This window comes from Babylonia areolata, chromosome 1 (assembly GCF_041734735.1).
Source record: "Babylonia areolata isolate BAREFJ2019XMU chromosome 1, ASM4173473v1, whole genome shotgun sequence".
NCBI classification, from domain to species: domain Eukaryota; kingdom Metazoa; phylum Mollusca; class Gastropoda; order Neogastropoda; family Buccinidae; genus Babylonia; species Babylonia areolata.
The window spans coordinates 58,401,158-58,413,719 of NC_134876.1; the positions used below are offsets into that span (position 1 = coordinate 58,401,158).

Here is a 12,562-nt window from a genome sequence, read left to right on the forward strand (position 1 = left end):
GGGATCATCAGCCAAGGAGTCATTAGTCTTTGTTTTGGACACCCCTTCCCCCCTCCCCTTCCCGTCTCCCCGCCCTCCCCCTCCCCCTCTCTCTCTTTCTCTCTCTCATATCCGTCAGCCCCGGCTATTTGCATATTGTGGACAATGGCCCGTAATGAAGTCACGTTCTCTTTTAAAGGGGAACCCCGGAGGAGGAGGAGTCACCTCATTCGTGCACTGTCTCTCTCGATTTTTACACCGGAATATCGGCTGGTTTCGCAAGAAGACAGGTCAGACAGCCGGGAAGAACACAAATCCTCACACTTTCTTTTTTCTTTTTCTTTTTTTGTGTGTCTATTTTTCTTTTTTTAAATTTTTTTTTAATAGAGGGTCGTGGGGGACGAGGTCAGCTGTCCGTTTTTTTGGGGAATTTTGTTTTGTAAAGAGATGTGTGTATGTTTTCTTGTCTGTCTGTCTGTCTGTCTGTCTGTCTCTCTTCTATTTTTGTTTTAAGTTTCACAACACATTTCAAGTTTATGATGACGTGTTAATAAAACCTGACGGGACAAGACCTGACGGCAGAAAAGAAGCCTGTTCAACGTTTTCGTCCCCCACAATTAAAGGGTTTCCCCTTTCTGCCCTGCCGCTTCTGGTTGTGTCTATCAGCCAGCGCCTTGTGCCATTCCATTCAATTGTGTTGACGTTTCAGAGCGCAGAGACCTCACACCCAAGGTTCCCATCGCCACAGATAGGAGGGAGAGTGAGGGTAAGGGTAGTGGTTCCTTGCTGTTGGACTTTTTCTCTCCCTGGCTTGCTGCCCTCCACCCCCACCCATCCCTCTCTCCCTTCTAGAACCTCCACAATTCCCCTACCACGTAGTGAAAAAACAACAACAAAAAAACAACCACCACCACCAAACAAATGTATTGCCAAATGTGTTGTATGGTGTCATTCTTCTGTACTGACGTGGCGAGAGTCGAGTGGAACTGTTACGGTGGTAATGATGTTCAAGAGAAATATAGAACTCTTAGGCAAGGGAAAAATAGTCAACATTTCACACCACTAACAACGACGACGACGACGACGACGAAACCGAGTGGCACAATGAAAGAACAATTCGGTGTGGATTATAGCTGACACCACCCCCACCCCCATCCCTTTCCACCCCTTCCATCCCCTTCACTACCACTACCATCCACCTTTCTCCCCTTTCCTTCTCTTCAATGGCACCGAGTGAATTTGATTCGATATGATCTCGAATTATGGAACAGAAACCTCTCGTGCATGCAACTGAGAAAATGAGATTAGCTTCTCTCTTCTTTCCCACTTTTTTGTAGTCTTTGACAAAATGGAGAATTGATTTTCACGCCTTCGGGATCTAATTAATGTTTGACATTGTGTTCTGTCCTTGCATGGGCACTAAGAAAATGATAACAAAAACAACCCTGAAATACCTGTTCACACGCATGCTGCATGAAAAAGAATCTCCATAAGATTCCACGGAATTCACGTCGAGAGTAGAATGAATGTCTTGAATGCCATACATGTTTTAGAGTGCATTGTAGAAGACATAAAATTCATTTTATTGTCAATGTAGGATATTACAAATTGTTCATTACAGTGTGTAGCCTGATGTGAATGTTTTAATTAATTGCAGTATAATAATTATGTGAAATGAAGATGTGAATGAAAGCATGGTTTCCGATAGGTTACCGTGTTCGAAAGATTGAGATAAATGGAGAGAGTGTGTGTGTGTGTGAGTGTGTGTGTATTTGTGTTGATAACTGTATGTATGTTGTGGTGTGTGTGTGTGTGTGTGTGTGTGTGTGTGTGTGTGTGTGTGTGTGTGCATAAGACAGGGTCGGTTCTCACCCTTCACATTTCTCTGTCTGTCTGTATTCCCCCCTCTCTCTCTCTCTCTCTCTCTCTCTCTCTGTTCCCCGCCTGTGTGTATGTTCTAATACTTTTCACATTTCAACCTCTTGACGTCTTTCACCGCCACCCCCCACCCTCTCCCCTGTGATGCAAACTCATGAGAGCTGTCACATTGTCCCCCATAAAACCATGTACATTACCACCACCTTTTTTCAGAATCGAATACTATGAAACCCGAAGTGACGATGTCAGAAAAAGGTTAGTTCTTTCTGTTGTTTACATGCGTACACACTTGTTGGTATTTGAAAATAAAAGATAAAAATGCTTTCTATTCCCAGTAGTATTTGGACATGAAGTGAAGCGCCCATCTGTCTCCTGGTGCCAGTCCAGTGGAGTGTCTGCTTTTCACTGCGTGTCCAGTCCAGTTTTGCTTTTTTTAGATTGTTTTTTAACGTTACTCCCTGGCTTTCCTTGTTGCTTGTAATGGGTATTGGTGGATAGTGTCCGTGTTACACTGACACTCTACTACACCCGTGTGTGACCAGACAAAAAAAGCGCTTTCCCCAAGTCTCACCGTAATGTTTATAATCTTATGTGTCTTCAGTTCTTTTCGCTGCTGAACGTCCTCGTTTACTCGACCAGAAAATCTGGAGATGCTTTTGGTGGTTTAGCTAGATAAACCTGGTCACTCTAAACTGCCTGTCTTTCCGTTTTGCCGCACTTGTCCAGTAGTCACACCAACTGACGATGGTATGAAATACCTCTTTTGAGCGTTTGTGCTGCCATGGACGTTTTAGCAGTTTAGCGGTGGGTGTGTGTGTGTGTGTGATATTTTTTTCAAGTAGAACCATGATTTCATCGTGTGTTTATCTGATGTCTGGGTTGATAGCAGAATAAAACATTATGCTGTGAAACTAAACAAATTATTGAGAAAGGAAAAAAACGTGAAGAGGAAAGTGTGGGTAACATTGCATGTCCTTTTTTGAAGTGTGGCGTGAGCAGTGTGACATGATATTGCACGGGAGGTGGACTGCATTGGATTGCATTTTGCACATCGGGATCATGTGTTCCATTAACAACGTTGTGTGACACGGGATAATGAACAAACATTATTCCGATTTCTCTTAGCAGGTGCGCGAGGACTGTTGTATATAGGGAGTGCGAAAAGGCTGCTGGATGTTTGAGCTGCATGGAATGTGCTACTGCTGTTGTGTGTTGGGTGATGATGGCACTTGGGTTGGGAAAGGGTAAAGGAGTGTTGCCTGTGTGTGAGAATGTATACTTGTATAGTAATTGGTTGTTTTTTCTTTGGTGTTTGGGATAGAAGGGTATCATTTGTTTTAACATGAACGTATTGTTTGTTCGTCTCCGACATTCCTGGTGTGTGTGTGTGTGTGGAAAGCCTTCTACATAATATGCTGCCTCTGTCTTTCCCCCACCTACCTCCTCTCTCTCTCTCTCTCTCTCTGTCTCTCTCTTTATCCCTCTCTCTGAACGTGCGCGTGTCTGCTCCCAAGTGCGTGCACGCTGCCTGTGGTTGCAGGCAAGTGTAAAGTCAACGACATAAAAGATTCATGGAACATATCCGTTTCCATCCATTGTTGAAAAAAAAAAAAGGGTTGTAGGATAGAAGAAAGATAGAGACAGGAGGAGCAGCATGGGGAGGACAAGGGTGGTTGGGAGTTGGGGCGGTGGTTGGATTGCAAAGAGATAGGACTGGCTGCCACTATGACAGACTGAAGAAGCGGACTGGAGAGGGGTTGGTGGGGGATCAGGGAGGGTTGGGTGGGTTTGGGGGGAGGGGGGGTATAGTAGGGTGTAGAGCGGAGAAATTGTGGAACAGATGTTGGGCCCGACACTAAGTTGATCTAACAGTTGTGATACTGATAGCCGGATTGTCATGGAGGCAAGTGAGACGTCAGTCACAAGTTATCAGCGAGAAACCATCTCTTCACACACCTCCTCCTCCCCACTTCCTCACCACTCCGCCCCTCTCGACACCATAACTCCCACACTATCCCACCCACCCCACCTTGCTCTCCCCCTCCAACCCACCTCCACCTCATCCCCTTGAACCCGTATCTTCCTCGTCTCTGCGTTCAGCTCCGTTTGTCATCGGCTACATCTTTGGTTGGGGGAAAATCTCCTTCACCCCCACCCCCACCTTTTTTTCTTTTTTTTTTCTTCTTTTTTTTTAACCAGTTTAAGATTTTTGACTCATCGCTGCTGTGCGCACGCACCCAGTAAAAATAGCACGCGCACAAATACCGCTGGCAATCGCGTTTACTCGCACACTTAGATATTACCGACAAGATATGAATATAAAATGAAATAAGATATCTGAACTGAAATATTTTCGGCCTGTAGCAGTATAGCTAACAAACACTTGAGCGCTGAAACCAACATGATGTAAAGCTGGTGTTAACAAAACATGTTACGGCGTCTTCCATCTCTTTTCTCTGTTCATATTTTGTTCACCGAAAATTAATGTAAACAATATATATTAATGACACACATTTATCAATATGTTTCAAGAGAAACTGAAAAAACCCCGACTATCCGTTCGCCTGCTTTTATCTATATGAATTGAAAAAAGAAGAAAAACCACAACTTGTCATTAACCAGCTTTTATCTATGTGGTTTACAAGAAACGAATACATCAACTGCGACAAGCTGTCATTATTTTGTGATTTAGACAATCTTTTCCACAGACACCGTATCTGGAACATCCTGCGCGACAGCAGGCAGTTCATCATTTCGGAACAACCCTGCAAGCCCGTACATCATTAATTAATGACACGTCTTGTGAGCGACAAGCCAGTAATAAAGAGCCTGGTGCGATGTGCAAGACAGCAAAAGTGATGGGCGTGGATCAGCCAAGACAGCAAGCCGTGGATCACGTGCAGAGAGTTCCCTGAAGGCTCGAGCAGTGCGCTGCCACAAGTCTTCGTTCTCCGCTGGTTGTACTGCTTTACAGTTTCGGGCAGGCGTTCTGACAATTCAGCCCCCAGTCCCTGATCATCGCACCAACTGTTTATCTCCCAGAGCCTCGCGTGGAAGTCGGCGAAAAACGGGCTGTCACGAAAGGAAACGCAAGATGAAACGCTAGAAACGGGGGGAAGACGTGCGTGAACAAACCACACCCGTCTGCGCTTGTTCTTCCTTTTTTTTTCTTTTTCTTTTTTTATACTACCGTCCTCTTCTCTTTTTACTGGCTTGCAAGATTTTCATCTCGGATACCCCCAGTCTTTCACCCGAGCCCTGTAATCGGGGGAACTGATCTAGAACTTGTGAACGGGAGGGGGGCGGTGGTGGGCGTACGTAGGGGGAGTCCAACGGCTGAGGCCGTTTATCCCGTGTAAGGAGGGTCCAGATAGCCATCTGGTGTGTACGGGGGGTGGGGAGCAGTCCGGACTGTTGCGTAGTGTTCGTGTCATGGCCATGTAAGGTTATGTTCCAATGCCGCTGATAGAGGTGACAGATAGCGCAACACGCAAACAGTACAGGGCTCGGCGATATAATGGTAGTGGTGATGGAAATGACAACAAAATATAACTGTTGTGATAATGACAAGAACGTAACTAACACCCAACAACCATCAACATGAAATAACAAACATCTATACTGGAGCTGTTTGTTGGTTTGAAGAAATGAAGTAAATGGAAGTAAGGGAAACCGTATGCAATTTGGCATTTGTGTGAGAATGAAGGGGGTAGAGGGTTGGGAGGTGGAAGGGGAGGGGGGTTATCGGGGTCCCTACACCATCATTTCCACCACGTGCTAGCGTAACAGTGGTGCCGTTATGACACTGAGCAGAAAAAAAATGATAGAAGCGCATACTGTAAGACCACCACTACCACAACACGAGGCCAAGACAGATCGGTCTGTCCATGCGTGTATTAACAAAGGAGGCCAGTTATCCGCCTCATGTTCCTTTGCCACCCCATGTTGTTGTTGATGGGGCGGCACCAGAGCTGGCACAAACCACCTCGCCAGCAGCAGTCGTCATGCTTCGTCAGGACTCTTCTGTCAGCGAGATCTGCTCGCGGTCAAATAAGTATGCCAGCCAGATGCCCAAATTCGTGTAAAAATAATGTATCGGGGGGAGGTTACATGACCTTGGGGGGCGGAGGGGGGGGGTGATGTATGTGTAGGAGGAGTAGGTGGGGGAGGGCGGAGAGGTGTGTGTGTAATTCTATACATACTTTACATACATACATGAAATAACACACACACACACACACACACACACACACCCATGCGCGCGCGCGCATCAGTAAGCAACTGAAACTTCAGTGAATTGTGTTTGTTTGTTGGTTGGCTGTTGTTTTTTGTTTCTGTTTCCTTGTTGTTGTTTTTTGTTTTTTGTTTGTGTTTGTTTTCAATAACTGGTCATGGGCAATGTGGTTCATGCAAATCTGTGTGTGTGTGTGTGTGTGTGTGTGTTCCCGCTCCCTTTTTAACCCATACCAGACTGACTGCCCCCAGCCTGTGGCGCAGCAATTGTGGTAATGGCGGTGATTGTCAAAGCGTCGTTTGGCTTTGTGGGCGCCGCGGACCCATGTTCAATGAATGCGATGACAACAGGGGAGTTTGCATTATGCAACATTAACTCAGCACGCCGTCTTGGTTGCCATGGCGATGGGGAGGTTATGGGGTAAGGGTGGAGGGGGGCATTAGCTACGAACCTACCCAATCCCCTCACCATCCAGTGTTGGATGTGAAGGATGTGGAGAGGTATTCGTGTAGGGTTTCGGAGGGTGGTTTGGTTTGTGGGTGTGCTGTTCTGGAAATGAAACTGGGTTGTGAATGAGGTGATATTTAGGTGTGTTTGTTTGCATTAAAAAACAATAAGTATCATTTATAAAACTAGCATGAGCAAGGATGCATTGTTAGAAATCACTCAGCAGTGACTTTTGCCTGCATATCTCTGTGTGTCTGTCTCTCTTTCTGCCTGTCTCTCAATGACATTGCCATCTCTCTGTCTCTCTGTTTCTGTCTTTCTCTCCTTCTCCTCTTTCTCTAACCCAAAACATTCAAAGTGGGTAAATGCAATCTGCACTGCCAGACGGTATGACCTCAGCTGAATGCTGAAAACTGTCAGCAGCATGGTGTGGCTTTTGTCTCAGATGCTTACAGATACTAACCATTCTCCCTCATTAACCGTTCTCCTGTGTCCTACCCCCACCGACCCTTCAGTTCCAATCAGCCAATCAAACTACCCCTTCACCCATCTCATCCTTCCAATCAACCTTATCCGCTTGTGTGCAAAAAAAACAACCCCAAAACAAACAAACAAAAAAACGGTTTGATTGCATGAGGGATGAAGCATACAATATTAACCTTAACCCGTTTGTTTCGTTGGGTTATAGGGAACTCAAAGAGATGCCTCTGTGTGTGTGTGTGTGTGTGTGTGTGTGTGTGTGGCTTTCGTGCTTTCACAGGAACAGCGGAACTAATCCTGCATTGATTTGTGCTGTGTGCGAGCATGTTTGAATGCCTGTATTTGGTGCATTTCCTGTGCCGATTGTGCTCCGTTGCCCTACAGTGTATGGCAGTTAATCATAAATAATTGATATGCCTTATACATGTGTTTATCCGCGCGCGCGCGCGTATATGTATGATAGTATTGAGCTAGCGCCAGCGCCAGAGTTGTCTTTTTCAGTTGTGCAGTAAAGTTATGTATCTGTACAGTAATCGGCGCCAGTTGTCTTATGTAGTGTGAATTTGTGGTACGTGTATGGTGCCATGATATTTTCAATAGTGTTAAGCAGCACGATAATTGTTTATATTTTTGCTATACAATGGTAAATGAAAGCGTCAAAATTACTTGTATTAACGCGACATAGTGAGATGATGCCGTAGTTTTTTGTGTTTTTTTTGTTGTTGTTTTTTATTTGAATTGTTAGCGCTTATTTTCATTTGAGGTACTGAATTATGGTAGACATGGATACCTTTTTTCATTATTTTATTTCTTTTTTTTTTCTTCTTTTTTTTTAATCACAATCGTAAGGAACAAAAGACGTCTGTTTTAAGTAACCGTGGGAAATCATCATTAACATATGTCGTAGGTTATCTATTTGTCATGGTAATGTATCGTAAATACGAGACGCCTATTTTCAGTTGTGTCAGATCCTTGTCAAGAGATAAAGTTGGTTCACATTTTGTTTCATTTGCTGTGTTCAGATGTAATACAGAGATCGCGTCCTTTGTCGATTTTGTGTGTGGTCTTGACAAAGAGATAAAAGGCCTGTTTGCCTTTGTTGTGTAATTTCGTGATAAGAAGCACTGTGACTGTGTGATAGTGTCTTTTCGAGTTTTACCTTCATTAGTTTGGTACGTCATAAGAAAGAGATAACGCCTGTTTTCGTTTATTGTATGAAGTCATGATAAAGTGATGACGTCAATTTCCATTCCGTAAAGATTGCGAGACGAGGTCGGTTTTCTTTAGTTGTGCCAGATAGTGGTGAAAAGATAATGTTTGTTCTCATCTATTGTGTTAAGTCGTCATAAAGAGATGATGCCTGTTTCTTTTGTTGTGTCAGATGACGGTAAAGAGATTCATATCTAGTTCTTTTTTGTTGCAAGAAGGCGGTGATCAGATAATCAGCGCATGTGTACGTGTTTGTTTGTGTTGAGTGGAGATAAAGGGACGTGTGTGTTTGTGATAAATGGTGGTAAAGAGACGCGAGTGTGTGGTAAATGGTGTTAGAGATGCATGTGTTTGTGGTAAATGGCGGTAAAGAGACGCGCGTGTTTGTGTTAAATGGTGGTAGATAGACGCGTGTGTTTGTGGTAAATGGTGGTAAAGAGACGCTGGCTGTTTTCAGCAGCTAGTCGTGCGGAGGAGGACGACAACATCCCGTTGTACGTGGGGCTGTGTGTGGCTGTGGCCGTCATCATCATCGTCATCATCCCCGTCATCGTCCTCCTGCGGCGAAAGAATGCCAGGGACCAAGGCGTGTTCGACATGGACAACGGCCAGGGTGAGATCTCTCTTTCTTTTTCTCTCCCCCCCCCCCCTCTCTCTCTCTCTCTCTTTCTACCTCTCTTTATCTCCTTCACACACACACACACACACACACACACACACACACACACACACACACACACACACACACACACACACACACACACACACTATTTTCTTCCTACCTCTGACCCTGAAACCTCCTCTATACCCCTCCATCCCCCATCCTCTCAGAACCTCTCTCTGTCTTCAACTCCCCCCCCACCCCCTCCCCACCCCCGTCACTCCTCTAGCCAACCCGCTTCATTGCGCAAGCTACTATCTTAATAATACCAAATTAAGATTTGCCTCACTGCTCTGAAAGCTTATCTTTTCCTCTCCTTCGTCTCCTCTTTTTGATAGTTTATTTCTTTGTGTTTGATCGCCAGTCTGATCTCTGTGTACGCTATGTACATTTTGAATTTCTTTTATAGCCAGACAGGAACTTCTCCTATAGAGGGAGGGAATGTTTCGTTCGTAGATTCCAAAATATAACTTCATGTAAAGCAGAAAGCAAGAGACAGTGTAGACCGCAGGGGTAAAGGGGGGCTGTTTTGGAAAGAGGTAGGTATCAAGGCAAATCTTTGAGGGATGAGGGGTGCGGGTGGGGGGGACTGTCCGTTAGAGTAGCGAGTTAGAGCTGATTGGTCACGTGGTCATTGCATTGAGCTGACCACCCCGTGTCGTCATGGCGGGAGCTGCGGACACGTACACGAATTGCATTCGTTTCAGCTGTTGTGGCCAGCCCCGCCCACCTCACCCCTTCATTAACAACGTTAATCATTGGCGTGACCTGCTTACAGGACGGTCATAATGAGCCAGTCTGGACAATGACCGGTGCTCTTCGTCTTGTCAAAAAGCACAGAAGCAACTTCCATTGTATTCCCCGTCTACTCTCAGTGCTTGGAAACCGAAGCAAGCACGTATAGATTTAGTTTGTTATTTCTATTTAAATTAGACAGTGGCTGATGTCGGTGTGACCTTAGATCGGCACGAACCGAGATTGTATGTGTCTGAGAGAGAGAAAGAGTGTGTGTCACTGTAAGAATTTTAGCTGTTTTATGTTTTGATACATGGCGATCAGCTCTCAGTTAACGTGCATTCATTACATTGTGTTCGTGGCTGGGGAAGGTTTGGGAATAACAACTAAAACGTGATAGTTGCATGGTTATACAAGTATAGTAGTCAGTAATTAAATGCAACATCACGGCAAACAAAGATAGTCAAGGGTAATTAATTGGTATGCCCCTCCGAAAATAGCGTGAGGGAACGACTTTGCCCCAACTTTATTGATGTCTGCAGAAAGTTATCTCGGCTTGACAGTTTTTCCCAGGCCAGACGGGAGTTGCGTAACTGAACAAAACTACCTCATACAGCAACTTTTTCTTTTTTTCTTTTTTTCTTTTTTAACCGAGAACTCCCGAGTCTTGCACATTGTATCATTTCGAGTAATAACGGCTACCGTCTTTTCTGCTTGTCGTCTGGAGGCCGAACCGCTGACCCGCATACCAAACTGTTTATACATCTCAGTGAGCTCAACAACAAATCGCAGCAGCTGGAAAAGGTCACCCGCTTTATGGTTGCACACAGCCTCGTGGTGTCAATATTTTAGTGCTGGTGCTGCCTGGTGGGTGGGAGGCAGGTCACTGGGCATAGCAAGGGCGGGAAACATCTGCAGCAAGCTTGGCTGAAAATCTGCGGTGGCATTTCTTGGACAGTTACGGCCGCGGGAGAGTCCCGTTTGTTTGGCGGGCCTGACCTCATTCTGTGGCCGCCTTAGCCATGATGGACAGGGCCTGGCGTGTGTCCGGCAACACCCTGCCTCCAGCCACCAGGGGAAGTAATCGGCCTTTCATCGGCCCTGTCTGTGTTTATGGCTATGGACAAGCAACATGTGGGAATAGCTGACCAGCTGTGGCTGGGCCAAAGTGGAATGTGTTTGAGGGAGTTGGGGTTGGGGTGTAGGTGTGGAAAGGAGGGGACAGGGGGCGGAAAGGAGGGGCAGAATTTCAGATTATATGAAGACGACCTCGTGTATAGACCGACGATTCCAAATACCTGTGAACAAAAAGAACTAAACGTTTCCCAGAGAGAGAGAGAGAGAGAGAGAGAGAGAAAAGAGGACAAGGGGGAAGAGGGAGAGAGAATGAAGATAATGTTTCTTTATTGTTTCAAAAAAAAAAAAAGAGAAAAAAGAAAAGAAAAAGAAAGAAAAAAAGAAAAGGCTGAATTTCTGACATTTCTAATGATATGTACCTGAAGACACAGAAATAAATAAATAAATAAATACATAAATAGATAAAACGGCAGAAGATGTAAACAGCGTCCTATGTTTTCTCCCCGACCTTGACACAACGTTTCTTCGCTTTTCATGGCCCTGAACGGAGTGACCCAGAACTATTAGCGGTCCAATGGGGGATATGTGGGTTTTATTGCCTGAAGGCCACGGTCCTCCTCGCTTCCTCACCTGCAGTCAGACCGGCCCGGGAACGGACGGTAAAGGCCCCAATTAGAGGTTTGCACTGGGTGAAGAATTGACCATTAGGGAGTCTGGGTGACGGTGAGGCAGAAAAAATGTGGAGACTTGGGCGAGAGGTCAGGAAACGGGTGTCGGAGGTATCTGGCGGGGAAGTGATAAAGGTGATCATCGATTGGGCGTCTGGACTTGCTCCGTCAGCGTGATCAGGCTGTAAAGGTTCGTAGCACACTGGACGACGTGGTCAGGTTTTGGAGAGCGGGGCGTCGACAAGTAGAGTAGAGATGAGATGATTCCGTGAGGAAGGCAGGGAAGTTTGAACTCGCAGCCGATTCTTTGATCGCTGCAGGGCCGTGTCTTACTGTTATAGCAAAACATTGTCCTCAATCCTCAGCATTTTGCAACCTGGTTTGTTACAGATTCCCGGTTTTGAGTCACACATTATTGTTTCTGTTCATCGGCATTGTTGATGGTAATCTGATGGTCGACTTGCTGCAGAATGACCTCTCTGGCAGCTGCACAGGTAATCGGTTTGTGTGGGAAGCAGTTAATTTGGTCAAACATTCCAAAGTGAAAGCATCTGAAATTAGTACAGTGCTTCTAGCCCTTAAGTAGAGTGTCTCAGAAAACCAGCGTGGTGGATCTAGATTCATAATTCTATCCACATTCGCATTTCCCATTGTCGAAACCGTTGGGGGATGGTGCAAGGAACAGCGAAACGAAACTAAAAGAATGATTTTAGGCGGCATAGAAAATCACGTGTTTCAGGTGGCACAGAAAAAAAATTAATACGCAAACACTTGGCCAGTCCATAACAAACGATACAAGAACAGGAAAAGGAAGAAAACGAGGTAAGAAGAAAAAAATCTTGTTGTGAAGAAAAATGGGAGAAAATACAGAAATCTGTAGCAATCTGATTTATCACACGGTGTCAAAGAATCGAAGTTAATGAACACACACAACTAAAAAAATACATGGCTTTTAGCATACGTGTGCGCAGCCCCGCTTCCCCACGCTTTTAAGTCTGTACCTGCCTGCCAGTCCAAAATTAAATCTTGATAATGCACAGGGTTGCGAGGAAGGTGGGATGGCGGGGAGAGGAGGTGTGTTTGTGGGGATAGGAGAGTGGGAGGCGCCCTTGCAGTGGGAGAGAAGAAGAGAAAAGCCTGAGGGCAGCAGGAAGACCCTCAGAGAGAAAGAGAAAGAAAGAGAGAGAGAAGGAG

At 45.4% G+C, this 12,562-nt stretch overlaps 1 protein-coding gene across 11 annotated transcripts in view; it reads left to right on the forward strand.

The window, feature by feature from the left end:
* Nucleotides 1-12,562, forward strand: part of LOC143284534 (netrin receptor UNC5C-like) — a 908,143-nt gene that overhangs the window by 843,485 nt on the left and 52,096 nt on the right. For 4 of the 11 annotated variants that reach the window (XM_076591302.1, XM_076591252.1, XM_076591263.1 and 1 more), the window contains 2 exons: nucleotides 2,071-2,112; nucleotides 8,685-8,840. In XM_076591302.1, the coding sequence (XP_076447417.1) occupies nucleotides 2,071-2,112; nucleotides 8,685-8,840 (198 nt within the window). Of the gene's footprint in view, nucleotides 1-688; nucleotides 746-2,070; nucleotides 2,113-8,684; nucleotides 8,841-12,562 lie in introns of all 11 variants that reach the window. The other 7 variants (XM_076591337.1, XM_076591283.1, XM_076591348.1 and 4 more) reach the window with 5 other exon arrangements.